General features: G+C 42.5%; 1 protein-coding gene and 1 long non-coding RNA gene across 8 annotated transcripts in view; one reads left to right on the top strand and one right to left on the bottom strand.

Moving 5' to 3' along the window:
• Positions 1 to 14,482, top strand: part of ATAD1 (ATPase family AAA domain containing 1) — a 54,430-nt gene that overhangs the window by 18,128 nt on the left and 21,820 nt on the right. The window contains exons 1-2 of one of the 7 annotated variants that reach the window (XM_037903544.2): positions 3,924 to 4,060; positions 12,571 to 12,744. In XM_037903544.2, the coding sequence (XP_037759472.1) occupies positions 12,583 to 12,744 (162 nt within the window). In that variant the 5' untranslated portion in view covers positions 3,924 to 4,060; positions 12,571 to 12,582. Of the gene's footprint in view, positions 1 to 1,793; positions 4,588 to 6,337; positions 6,438 to 12,570; positions 12,745 to 14,482 lie in introns of those variants that run through there. The other 6 variants (XM_027833733.3, XM_037903545.2, XM_043550737.1 and 3 more) reach the window with 6 other exon arrangements.
• Positions 704 to 3,619, bottom strand: LOC119566759. Its single transcript, XR_005226055.2, has 2 exons — positions 3,459 to 3,619; positions 704 to 2,028 (listed from the first exon to the last, which is right to left on the bottom strand). It is a non-coding gene; the product is annotated as an uncharacterized LOC119566759 (long non-coding RNA).

Below are 14,482 nucleotides of genomic sequence, written 5' to 3'. Positions count from 1 at the left end.
AGTGGTCCACATTTTCAGGACTGGCTGTCTGATGCCCAGTGTAGATTGGGAAGAGAAGAGGCTGCAAAGAAAGCTGTAAGCGACATTTTTATGGCTCCTTGGGCCACTGGGTGCTGATCCAGTCCTGAGGAGCACCTTACCGCAGCTGCAGTTCTAAAGGAAGTTCCATATACTTCTCTTTGAGCAGAAGAATTATGACATAATGCACTGAAAGTAGGTCAGTGAAAAGCACAGTAATAAATCAGAAGGTCCTCAGGGCTCCATGAGAGACACAAGACATTAGGGGGTAAGTATTCTCATGGTTATTTCTTTTTTTTTTTTTTTTTAAATGAACTCCTAAAGGAAAAGCTTTCTCCCACTGTAGTTAATAAATATACTTTCCACGTATTTATATAGCATTTTCCATCTGAGGATCTGAAAGTATTTTACAAACATTAATGAGTTAAACATCACAAGACCCCTAAGTTAGATCTCTTCATCACCACTTTGCAGATGAGGCTAAAGCTGAAAAGATGATTACTGACTTGCCTAAGGTCACACAAGACATCAGGTCAGAACCAGGAAAAGAACCAAAATCTCTTGGCTCACTGTTCTGTGCTTTTGCTGCAAGACCATTTTTTCCTTTATTTAAATTACACTGAAAGGGTTCCAGTCTGCCTTCCAACAGAGTACTTGTGAAATGGAAGAGTGGAGATCCTGTAACTTGTCATGACAATTTTATTTAATGAGGTATTTTCCAAAAATAATTTTTTCATAGATATTTGCATGAATCACGTAGTCAAGCTGCTTGCTTATTTGGGTTAGAAACCCAGCTTTTTTCAGATTTTTAGAAATGAGGATAAGTGTCAACCCACCATTTTCCAAACACATTCAAGGGCATTTTTCCATATTCAGATAAATCTGAGAATGCAGGTGGCCTACTTACAGTAAATTGCTCCAGGTTATAGAGATAGAGAAAAGTGAGCACAGATGAATAGTCTGGAAACTGTAGCATCTGGAACCATTTTTTGCCTCATCTATCAATCTGCGTTTATGGGAATTGAGAATTAACATTTCAAACCACACTTCCTTACTTCATGACTGATGAATCCCAGATCTGAGGTCATTATTCCACCCCCAAAGCAATATGGAGAGATATTTGTGAAGGTCACACTAAAGAATCTTTGGTAACTCTCACTTATGTTGTCTTTTCAATTAAAAGGTAATAATGAAATATATATTGTTAAGGTTGTAAGAAACATTCTATTGCAAGTCCCTGTTTCCACCTCTCAACTTCTGTCAAAAATGCTTTTGAACTGATACTTCTCATAGTGTGTGTCTGAACAAAGGTGAATATTTTTTCTGGAAACTTTGAATAAAACCAAGTAAGTAAGTTTTGAGATACATAAGCTATAACACAAGTTTGTTTGTTCATTATGATATTAAATATTGTTTGTTCTCTGCTAGAAAAATAGCTTTGTATTACCAAAATAGAATTGTTTATCCCACTTAAGGCTTAGAAATGTTTTTAGACTAATAAGGTGTTTGAAGCGTTAAACTGCTTTTGATATGCATTCTGGTCACACAACTATTTTATTATGGCTTTGCTAGTCAGACAGCTATTGTATTATTATTATGCGTGTGCTGGTCAGGCACCTATTGTTTAATATGTGCACTTTGTTGATTTTACACCTGTTGTATTTATGTGGCTGTTGGCTAGACATACAATATGTAACAATTGTACAAAATTTAAGATTTGGACCAGAAGAAAAGCCTGGGGTGGGGTAGGGATATGAAGGAGAGTGAAGGAAAACAAATGATTTTCACTAGTTCATTTTTCAGACTTCACAAAGTATTGCACAGCAACTGTATCTAAAAGGCATGGATAGTTTTTACTCAAGGCAAGACCTACTCAGACCTTTCTTTTTAGGTTTATTTAGCATATATTACTAACACAGAAGGTAAGTGTAGTAAAATCTTAACTTTTTACCCTTACTTTTTTTAAACTAGTGGATGGTCCTGCAGTAATCAGACAGCTGAGGCAGTAAACTGAAAAACAAATAATAAATGTTTCTTGATTAAGTAGTTTCCTTAAATTTTATATATCAATAGCTATATAAAATCTTAGACAGATTTGATGCTGTACCCCTTCTATAAAAAACTATGTCCTTTTTTATTGTCAGAAAACTGAAGACATATTTTTCAAGTCTCTTCCCTTTATCAAAACCAGAGAAATGAGGATAATATTAACAACAACAAATGTGCCCAGCCTGGAATTACATTATCAATTAGGCGATGTGAATTTGGGTTCTGAGCCAGCAGGAGAGAGAAATACTTTGGGAGCAGAATGCTTCTCCCCTGGGGATAATCTTGCTCTTGACAAGCAACCCCACCCCATCACGCCTAATACTAAAAGTGCCACTGATGGATTTGGGAGTGAACCATATGGACACATTACTTTTTGGGTGGAAGGAGAATCAAAACAATTTGATGTCTTTGAAAGATGGGAGAGTAATGTTAAAAGAATCTGACAGATGACTGTCAAACCTTAGAAGTGAAGTTGGTGACAAACTAAAATACAAATTTTCTGTACTTGGAATAACATTTTTAACTCTTTATTTATTGGGTTATTATAGTTTATGTTTGTGATAATACAATTATTGTACTGTTAGCATAAAGCTACTCTATCTTTACTTGGAATAACATTTCAGTCAATTTTAAATTAGAAGTTAAATAGGAAAAAATCCTCAGCTGGTGTAAATTGTGATGTGGTGCTAAGACAAGATACATGAGCTAAGGATCTATCCCATATTATTTGGGAAGCGAGTTAGCTGAAGCATGCTTATGGAATCCATCTTTCTCCATGTGATAAGACACAACTCAAATATAATAGGTCCCAGTCTTAAAAAGATGTATATGCTTAACATTATGAGCATGAGGAACACCAATGAAGTCAATGAGAGTACTTGTGAATAAAGTTAAGCATGTGTATAAGTGTTGCAGGATCAGAGACATAATCATTAATAATTTATATACCTCTAACTGCTTGTTCTCAGTAGATTAATTGATCTATATCAAGTAACTTGCACTTGGCTGTATGAAAACATCTGTATTGCATTAGGAAAGTAGTATGTTGGTATATAGATGCTAGAACTAAGGACTAGGAAAGAATTGTTGGGAAAGAACATTCCCAGTCCTGTCAGTTACTTCCTGTGTGACCTTCAACAACTAGTTTTACCTCTCTGTGCCTACATTTTTTAATCTGTACAATATGGATAGTAATCAAGGCCGGGTGTGTTCTGCAGCAAGTCAGAGCTAAATTCTGCACCAGTTCCAGGTACCATTTAAAATTACATATGAAAATGAATTATTTACTTATTACAGCAGCACTTGTCCTATTTAAATTTGACCATAAGTTTTAGATTTAAATTATTTTTGTATTAAAAAATGGGTAACTGGGAGCAGGAAGGCTTGGGCACCTCAGAAGGCACAGCAGGCAGTACGGATTTGAGGGCAGTCACGGTGACCTGCAGCGGAACGGCGATCCTGGTGTATAGACCTGTACAAATCTGTAACAGCCCCAGGCTGCCACGGCGGGGCGGCTCCACCCTCAGCGCGGCGGCTCCTGCCACGGCGGGGCGGCTCCGCGCTGGCTGCAGAGTGACTTGGCGGGGGAGGCGACAGGCATCGTTTCGCAGTCCAAGGCTGTCGCGCCGAGCGACCCGCCGGGCGGCGCTGAGCCCCGCAGCGGCGGGCCCATCCGGCCGTGGGTGATTGCCGGGCCGGGCGGCGCTCAGCTGCCGGGATCCCTGAAGCCGGCAGCCGCCCATGGGCAGCAGCCGGGTCTGCGTGAGCTTCCAGCGGAGGGAGGAAGCTGCGCCGGCTATCCACCGATCGCCCCCCCCACCGCGCCGTGCGCTGCCGGCCAAGGCGGAACCTTTGTGCGGGGCTTCCTGCTGCAGGGCTGGGGGAGGGAGTTAACAGGGACTCGCCGCCGGGGCCGGCTGCTAACTTCCTTCCTTCCTTCATGCTGGCGCGCGCCGCCCGTGACCCGCCGCCTCACGCTGCAGCCGGGCTCGGGGTGAGTGTCCCGTGCGGAGCGCGCCGGGCCGGAGCGGCGGGGAGGTCACAGGCGAGAATTCCCGCACTTGCTCGCGCTTCCTGTTGAGCCGCGGCTCTGACTGGGGAGCACCCGGCGCCTCGGGGGCGGGGGCCGGGGGGGAAGAGAGGGGCGGTGCTTCCTGCCCGCCGCCTCGCCAGCCAGCGTCGCACCATCGCTGGGGCTGCCCCCGCCACTGCGCCCGCTCGCCCGCTGGGCCGGGGTGCTCCAGTCCCTGCCCTCCTTCTGCGTCATTTCTCGCCCGCCGTTGCCCCCGCCGGGCCTCCAGCGGTAGTTCCGCGCCCTCTCCTGCCCCTACGGCAGCCCCGGGGGGGCCCGTCCGCGCCGCTTCCTGAGCGAGCAGCCACCTTGCTCAAGAGGTACCCGCGCTGTTGCCCTTCAATGACTGGCGACAATGTTGTGCCCCTCTAGTCTCCTCGAGCTTCAGTTTTTAAGGCACTTTATATGGTTGAATCGTCCCAATACCCCATGTCACTCCTGTTTTGCAGGTAGGGAATTGAAGCCTGTAGATATTTAATGACTTGCACAGGAGGTCTGCAGCTGAGCTAGGAATAGACCTGACGTCTCCCGACTGTGCCACTTCTGTGTTTTCCTAGTTTACCGATTTTGGTGTGCATGGACAGCATAGGCCCACATTCGTGATCAGCCGATGATGCTCACACTTGATGGGAAGCAGGGTGGATTAAAAAAAGAAGAATCGGATTTTTTGTTTAAATTGGATTTTTTTGATAAAATGCTTTTTGAGGGAAAAACTATCTAAAGATAGATACATTATAGCTCAAAGATCTGTCATCATGGAATAGAGATTATAAATTCTAATTCTGTAGGATGAGACAATATATTCATGTAATGTTTAAGAAAAGTTTTGTAAATGAGTTCTAATAGTTCATGGCTTAGGGGCCCAATCTTATGGGGTTCCTGGGGCTTCTGTATAGATTATTTAGGTTAATCTTTCTATCTACCCAATGGGACTCAGTGCTCAGTCTAGAATGGGGTAGGCAACCTATGGCAAGTGAGCTGATTTTCAGTGGCATTCACACTGCCTGGGCCTTGGCCACTGGTCCAGGGGGCTCTGCATTTTAATTTAATTTTAAAATGTAGCTTCTTAAACATTTTAAAACCGTTATTTACATACAACAATAGTTTAGTTATTATAGACTTATAGAAAGAGACCTTCTAAAAATGTTAAAATGTATTACTGGCACGCGAAACCTTAAATTAGAGTGAATAAATGAAGATTCGGTACACCACTTCTGAAAGGTTGCTGACCTTGGTCTAGAAGATCGGGCCCGTCAGAGATGCTTAGTTTTGCAGTTCTCAAACTGTGGATTTGTGTCTCCAGGGATAACATGCTTGTTAACAGCAAAAATGTTTTTAAATAAAAAAAATAGGTGAGAAAAAGAGACCTCAACTCTATTGTCCCTTTGTAAATTTGTGTACACAGAGTCAATCCCTTACCTCTCTCTAAAAGTGAAAAGTTTCAAAAAGTTCAATGACTAGAAGATTTTTGGGGGTGGACTATATCTGGACAAGGAGAAGAAGTCTGAAGATAAATGTGAGAAGGGAGGGACAAGCAGTAGAAACAAAAGTGAAACTGTTTGAGTCACATATCCCAGAAGTCTTGAGGTCTTTGAGTGTAGCCTTCGTTGATGTGAGAGAATGGTGTGGTAGATCTCAATAGAAAGGAAAACCTATAATGACAGGAGGCCCTAAAAGAGACCCTGTTTGGGTCTCATCTATCTCTGAGTTTTGAAGAATATGTATTAAGGTTATAACAAACAACAAGAATACACTTTTAGGTAGAAATCCATGATTAAATCGAGTCTTCCTGACAAGTGATTTAAATCAAATCCACCCTGATGGGAAGAGCTACATGTTGCTTGTCAGATCCTTTAGCTCACCCAAATACTAAAGAAAGGGATTGGTGTGAGCTCTTCCTTTTTTTTTTTTTTTTTTTTTTTTTTTTTTTTACAGTTTCCCTCTGAGCTTCTAGCAGATTTATAGCATGGTTTTTGGATTAACCTTCAATAGGGAACTAAACCATATATAATTGATGCCATCTGCCCTCATAGAGAAATGAAGTCCAGTATCCCAACAACTATTTGACTTTGTGTTCTGTACTGTAGCTCAAACGTTAGGATTACTATTGTTGTATGTACGTTGAGTTACATCTGTTTCCCAGTTATAACCCTCCCCCCCCCCCGTTTAACACTGTCAAGCTTTCTTGTATTAGGTCAAAATATTCTGGGTTTAGACTTTGGTTGAAGGTGAACTGGTGATCTTGGGCATGTGTAAAATAACAACAAAAAGTGGTTTGACAGTTTCCAGATGAGGAGAGGTGAGGGGAAACATAAATTTACCAATTATAAAAACAAATCTCTCTTTCTCTGGGTTGTTTTTAAAAAAGTGTGCCATAACAGCTGGGTGATAGAAAGCTGAAATTGGCAGGAAAATAGGCTTCAGTTAAAAATGTTTGTAAAGATTCAGATGAAAAATGTTTTGATTTGATTGAGTTTTTAGGATTAAAATTCAACATTGTGTTATGTACTGTACTATTTTTGGGGGTGTACAAGTTTTTTAGCATGTTTTACTGACAGTCTAAGCAGAATTGTTATAGCTAATTGAACTGTTTAATGCACATGGATGCTTCCAAACGGGGCATGCTGAATGAAGCAGTTCTCCTGTGGAGCACGTTTTTAACATGTATTGGCAGAGTTTTCTATGACATTAAACCCTTTCCTCACTGACCAAAGTGCTCATGCAAAAAGCAGTGGTTCTTTGCATGGAATGTTAGTTTGTGCTACTGTACCTGCCCTCTAGTATATATCCAATAGTCTTTATATGCATTTGACATTGGGCCGATTATTTGGGGAGAGTCCCATGAGACATACTGGATGTTTATAAAGCAGAGAAGGCATGCTGCAACCTCTTCTTTAATCTTGTGACCTCCTGATGTCCTTGGTGTGGTCTCTGACTCTTTTCAGACAATATTGCCACAATAAAAAGTGCTATTTATAGCGAATGAAACTACAATCGGAAGGAGAAATGACTCACTTTCTTAGTTTATTACTTATATAAAGGTAAAAAAGGTACTATGTGTAACTTAAAGAAGAATTATAAGCGAGCCGGGGGGCCTGTTTAGGGATTAGAATTTAGGATAGCCAGGGGCTGTATTGAGGTGATTGGTATTACTGTGACAGATTCTGAAGACTTGATTATCAATGATTTTGGCACTCATACCTGCTCATTAAAGAGGGGATGATGGAATTCCAAGAGAAGGTTGTCAAGTACAGATATTTGAGCCCCCTCATTTAATCCATGGTGTGCACTGGAGCCATGTTAGGAGGAGGAAGAAATGCCTTAAAGGGTTTGAGGTGAGGTGCTTGCCACTATGCTTTGTTTTGTGGTAGCAGCTCAGAGGCCACAGTTATGGATCAGGTCCCTGTTGTATTAGGTACTGTACCAATACAACAAAGACGGTCCCTGAGCTAAAGTGTTTATAATTTACCAGGAAAATATAGCAAATGGAAGTGAGGAAAGGTCCCTGAATAAAAGCACTCAGCTATTATCTATGCTTACATATTGAAAAGAGTAGCATTTGCTCTTGCTTGGATGTCTGTGGAGAGTCAAGAATTTTTTAATGATCCAATAAGCAAAGTATGTCTTGGGAGTGGAAGAGAAACCAGAGCAGCTGCCCAGTTTTGTATGCTTGTGGAGGGCTATTGTACAAGCAGGTAGAAAATGGTGCAACAACAACAAAAAAAATTAAATTATTAAAATGCAGCCATTGGTCAGACAAAACTTTCTTAGGGCAGTTAATCAAAGGCTCAACTCTTTCTCAGTGAACTAATAGAAAAATCCATTAAAGTATGTTGAGCAAAAAGTCTTAAAATAGTTTAGAAAAATTAACAAAAGAGCCAGTTTTCAGCTTAAAAGCTTTTTTTATAGTGTAGTATTTCACTGCAAGTGATTTGATCACGCAGGGATTGCTAAATAAGCATCTTATTGGAGATTCTTTGGTGTTGGGTGAATATTTTTATTCCCTTTGCTTCAACAAACCAGGTTTAACAAAATCAGCAAACTGTCTACATAATTTTAATTAGTTAATTGAGCTCCTAAAAAGGCAGGCTTTATCTAATGTGTAAGTATATATTGGAAATTTAAGAGTAAAATATATTCCTAAAAATAAAGAAAGATGGTTTTAAAAGAAAAAAGTTTTAGTGATCAGTATTAGAACGTGTTAGCCAGCTTTAGCAGTCCTCTGGTAGGCACTGAACTGTAGTGCTCTTTTATTCCAGTCTGCTCAATCCATGTATGGCATTCAGGCAGAACAGAATGGCATCACTGTCTTAACATGACTGCAGGATCTTTGCATTTATGACTGAATAGCAGTTAGCCAAGAGGGGAAAAAATTAAGGGTACTTAGATTCTAAATCATCCAGCTTAGCCCTGGCTGTCAGCTCAGTGTGGAAGTCAGCCATGGAGGAGAAATGGTTCATGTTGCCAAAGGATCTCTTACTCAGTCACCCTAGACCAGTGGTCTCAAATCTTTTTACACCCAAGATGACTTTTGAATTTAAGGGCAACCCAGGATCTACCCTGCCCCTTCCCTGAGACCCCACCCCTTTCCCAACCCCCCCCCCCCCCCCCCCCCCGTTGCTTGCTCTCCCCCACCCTCACTCACTTTCAGAGGGCAGAGGGTTGGGGTTTGGGAGGGGGTGTGGGCTCTGGGCTGGGGACGAGGGATTTGCAGTGTGGGAGGGGGCTCTGGGCTGAGCCTGGGGAATGGGTTGGCATGCAGGAGGGGTGAGGGGTGCAAGCTCTGGGAGGGGGCTCAGGGCTGAGGCAGGGGTTCGGGGTGCAGGAGGGGGCTCAGGGTGCTGGCTCCGGGAGGGGCTCAGGGCTGGGGGTTGGGGTACAGCCTCCTACTGGGTGGCACTTATCTCAGTCAGCAGTGCAGTGAGGCTAAGGCAGGCTCCACACCACTCCCAAAAGGGGCCACCGTGCCCCTGCAGCCCCTGGGTTGGGGCAGGGGGCACGTGGCTCTGCGCGCTGCCCCTCTCTGCAGGCACTGCCTCCAAAACTCCCATTGGCCACAGTTCTCTGTTCCCGGCCAACGGGAGCTGTGGGGACAGTGTTTGCAGGCAGGACCAGTGCACAGAGACGACCTTCCCACTGGCTGCTGGGGCGTGCTTGCCACTTCCAGGAGCGGTGTGGGGCTGCAGCAGGCAGCCCTGCTGTGCCACAGTGGCAGATTGTCTGGCTATGTAGACTCCCTCCTCAGGCCCTACGCTACCAGCACTCCCAGCTACCTTCAAGACACCACTGACTTCCTGAGGAAACTACAATCCATTGGTGATCTTCCTGAAAACACCATCCTAGCCACTATGGATGTAGAAGCCCTCTATACCAACATTCCACACAAAGATGGACTACAAGCCGTCAGGAACAGTATCCCCGATAATGTCACTGCAAACCTGGTGGCTGAACTTTGTGACTTTGTCCTCACCCATAACTATTTCACATTTGGGGACAATGTATATTTTCAAATCAGCGGCACTGCTATGGGTACCCGCATGGCCCCACAGTATGCCAACATTTTTATGGCTGACTTAGAACAACGCTTCCTCAGCTCTCGTCCCCTAATGCCCCTACTCTACTTGCGCTACATTGATGACATCTTCATCATCTGGACCCATGGAAAAGCCCTTGAGGAATTCCACCATGATTTCAACAATTTCTATCCCACCATCAACCTCAGCCTGGATCAGTCCACACAAGAGATCCACTTCCTGGACACTACAGTGCTAATAAGTGATGGTCACATAAACACCACCCTATACCAGAAACCTACTGACCGCTATGCCTACCTATATGCCTCCAGCTTTCATCCAGACCACACCACACGATCCATTGTCTACAGCCAGGCTCTACGATACAACCGCATTTGCTCCAACCCCTCAGACAGAGACAAACACCTACAAGATCTCTATCAAGCATTCTTACAACTACAATACCCATCTGCTGAAATGAAGGAACAGATTGACAGAGCCAGAAGAGTACCCAGAAGTTACCCACTACAGGACAGGCCCAACAAAGAAAATAACAGAACGCCACTAGCCATCACCTTCAGCCCACAACTAAAACCTCTCCAACACATCATCAAGGATCTACAACCTATCCTGAAGGACGACCCATCACTCTCACAGATCTTGGGAGACAGGCCAGTCCTTGCTTACAGACAGCACCCCCCCAACCTGAAGCAAATATTCACCAGCAACCACACACCACACAACAGAACCACTAACCCAGGAACCTATCCTTGCAACAAAGCCCGTTGCCAACTGTGTCCACATATCTATTCAGGGGACACCATCAAAGGGCCTAATCACATCAGCCACACTATGAGTGGCTTGTTCACCTGCACATCTACCAATGTGATATATGCCATCATGTGCCAGCAATGCCCCTGTATCATGTACACTGGCCAAACTGGACAGTCTCTACGTAAAAGAATCAATGGACACAAATCAGATGTCAAGAATAATAACATTCAAAAACCAGTCAGAGAACACTTCAACCTCTTTGGTCACTTGATTACAGACCTAAAAGTGGCAATTCTTCAACAAAAAAAACTTCGAAAACAGACTCCAACGAGAGACTGCTGAATTGGAATTAATTTGCAAACTGAATACAATTAATTTAGGCTTGAATAAAGACTGGGAGTAGATGGGTCATTACACAAAGTAAAACTATTTCCCCATGTTTATTCCCCCCCACTCCACACACACACACACACACACACACACCCCTTCCTCACACATTCTTGTCAACTGCTGGAAATGGCCCACCTTGATTATCACTACAAAAGGTGTTCTCCCTCTCCCGCCCTCCTGCTGGTAATAGCTCACCTTACCTGATCACTCTCGTTACATTGTGTATGGTAACACCCATTGTTTCATGTTGTCTGTGTATGTAAATCTCCCCACTGTATTTTCCACTGCATGCATTCGATGAAGTGAGCTGTAGCTCACGAAAGCTTATGCTCAAATAAATTTGTTAGTCTCTAAGGTGCCACAAGTCCTCCTTTTCTAATTGCCTGGGAGAGTCCCCAGGATCAACGGGTTGGTGACCACTGCCCTAGACCTAAAAAGGAAGGCAGTCAGTGGTTGAATGAGGCTGCTCAAAGTTTTCAGACTTGAGATCCTCCTTGTTCAGTAGCACATAGTCCTGGTCTACACCTAAAAATTAGATTGACCAAGCTACCTTGATCAGGGCTGTGAAAAATTTTTCAACCTGTGTGATGCCATTAGGTTGAGATTTCCTTCACTGGAGAAGCAGCTAGGTCAACAGAAGAAATCTTTCACTCACCTAGCTACCACCTCTCAGAGGTGAATTACCTACATCTATGGAAAAACCCCTTCTGTCTATGCAGGAGGAGTCCACACTACACCGGCAAAGCTCCTGAACCATAGCTGTGCTGCTGTAATGTAGACATACCCATCGATTGTATCCTTCCACTGACCCCCAGATTCCTAATCTGATTTTTTTTAGATTTTAGGACCAGGAGAATTTATTACTTCTCCATATGGGGTCACATCTAGGGAGGCTGGATGGCCTAAAGGAATTTTATCAAGGAATAAGGGTTGGCTTATCCCTTGATAAAGGGATAAGAGAAGCCAAGGATAGAAAATAGTTAAGTCCGCTACAAAGCCAGCATTTACAGCCTTCTGGGGAAGTCTACAGATCGAGACTACCGATGTCTTGTAATGGATCCAGATTACAATTCTCTACTTTCTAATACCCAAATGTGGAATACAGGTCTTAAAAACGTGACAATGAGACACATACAAAAGTAGTAGAGGGAGAAGTTTGAAATACTGTTATCTTTCTTTAACAGGTAGTTCTTTTTCCTTGTCTTTTTGAGTCAACATTTTTGATATTGTTAAATCTTAAATCACAGCAATAAAGCAGCAGGTCTGAACAGGAATGGGCTAAACTTAGAACTAAAATATGGCATGTTCCTATTAGTAAGGTATTGTATGGTTGAAAGGATGGCAAAATTTTTAGTGAACAACTGTTCTGAAGTTAGGACCTTGTTGAATACATTAAAATATAGAAGCAAGGATTCAACTGGTTGCCTTTTGTACTCTAACAGAGGTGAAAATGAAACCAGATGTTGACTAAGCATTTAACCCTTTCCACTCTAATTTTTGTGCTTCTGTTTCCAGTTTGAGAATCATAAGTTTACATATGATCAATTATAAATGTGTCCTTTAGTTGTTAGGTTCCAGATTCAACTAGTTAATTAGTTTAGCAAGAAGTTACATATGAGCTTGTGCCACCACTGTAAAAATAGAAAATAGTCTAACTGCTAAGTAAGTGGATAAATATTTCCCAAATGTTTTTTAAAAGAAAGTGAAGTGCATATTTTGCAGGTCTAAAGCTTTTTTCCTCTGACTTCTGTTTAGTGTTAAATCAAAATGGTTCATGCTGAAGCCTTTTCTCGCCCCCTGAGTCGGAATGAAGTTGTTGGTTTAATTTTCCGTTTGACAATATTTGGTGCGGTAACTTATTTTACCATTAAATGGATGGTAGATGCAATTGATCCAACCAGGAAGCAAAAAGTAGAAGCCCAGAAACAGGTAAGACCAAACTTTCAAATATTTTTTTACTTTCTAAGAACACTTTTATACAAACCACTCTGTATAGGCACAGAAGCCAGTTCACCAATTGCTGAAGCACATTTAGGACAGGGATTGAAAGAACCCACTCAGTAGAAATGGGTGGGAACATTTCTCTGGCAGGTATCTGGGCCTTAGCCAGTAGCTCTCAAACTTTTTTACTGGTGACCCCTTTCACATAGCAAGCCTCTGAGTGATTCCTCCTGCCCCCCTTATAAATTAAAAACACTTTTAATATATTTAACACCATTATAAATGCTGGAGGCAGTGTGAGGTTTGGGGTGGAGGTTGACAGCTTGCAAACCCCCACCCCCCATGTAATAACCTCGTGACCCCCTGTGGGGTCCGGACCCCCCCAGTTTGAGAACCCGTGGCCTAAGCTGTCAGTCTCTGCAAAATTTAAACTTTAGTTTAAAATAAAGTTTCTAGCTCATATGGTTGTGAAAACCTTCCAAATGTAAAGTGATGCAATGTTGTCTTCCTCAAGACTGCAGACAGCTCCAGTACCTCTTATGCTGATAATAGCTTTGCTTAGTTAGCAGCAGGGTGAAATTAATATGCTCATCAGTCTCACTGCTGCTGTTTAAAACTTTGTGGGCAGCTGTAAAAATTAGAGAAACAGTTTAATTCTATGCTACTGCTGCAGCTTTTGGGGAATTTGAGTTAATATAGGCAGTCCTAGCAGATTAGCAGATGTAGGATATATAGGAAGAATAATAAGAGGCCAGTATGGCTCCATCAGGAGCGCTTTAATTACCTGAAAAAAATCAAAAACAAATCCTACAAAAAAGTGGAGGCATGGACAAATTGCTAAGGAGAGGTACAAAAGAATAGCACAAACACGTAGGAATGAAATCAGAAAGGCTAAGGCACAAAATGAGTTACACCTATCAAGTGACAGAAGGCAATAAGAAGAGGTTCTTTAAATACATAGGAGCACGAGAAAGGAGGAGGAAAGTGTAAGTCCTCTACTTAGCGGGAAAGAAGAGCTAATAACAGATGACATCAAGAAGGCGGAGGTGTTTAATGCTGACTTTGCTTCAGTCTTCCCCAAAAGGTTAATGGTGAGCAGATACTCAACACAAGAAATATTAACAACAAGGGAGACTGGATGCAAGCCAAAATAGAAAAGCCCAGATTAAAGACTATTTAGATATGGTAGATGTATTCAAGTTGGCAGAGCCTAATGAAATTCACCCTAGGGTTCTTAAGGAACTAGCTGAAGCAATCTAGGAGCCCTTAGCAATTACGTGTGAGAACTTCTGGGGGACGGGTGAGGTCCCAGAAGACTGGAGAAGGGCAAACAGTACCTATCTTTTAAAAAGGGGAACAAAGAGGGCCCAGGGAATGACAACCTTACTTCGATACCTGGAAAGATACTGGAACAAATTATTAAACAATTAATTCATAAGCGCCTAGAAGATAATAGGGATAAGGAATAACTAGCGTGGATTTGTCAACAAATCATGCCATGCCAAACCCAGCCTAATTTTGTTCCTTTGACAGGTTTATTGCCTGGTAGATAGGGAGGAAGCTGTCTATGATAGCTCTTGATTTTAATTAGGCTTTTGACGCAGTCCCTCATGACGTTCTCATAAGCAAGCTAGGGAAATGTGGTCCAGATGAAATGATTTCAAGGTGGGTGCACAACTGGCTGAAAGACTATACTTAACTTTTTTTTTTTTAAATCAGTGGTTTG

Source organism: Chelonia mydas, chromosome 7 (assembly GCF_015237465.2).
Source record: "Chelonia mydas isolate rCheMyd1 chromosome 7, rCheMyd1.pri.v2, whole genome shotgun sequence".
In the NCBI taxonomy this organism is placed as follows: Eukaryota; Metazoa; Chordata; order Testudines; family Cheloniidae; genus Chelonia; species Chelonia mydas.
Note: the sequence above shows the minus strand (reverse complement) of the source record. Positions and strands in the feature narration are given on the sequence as shown.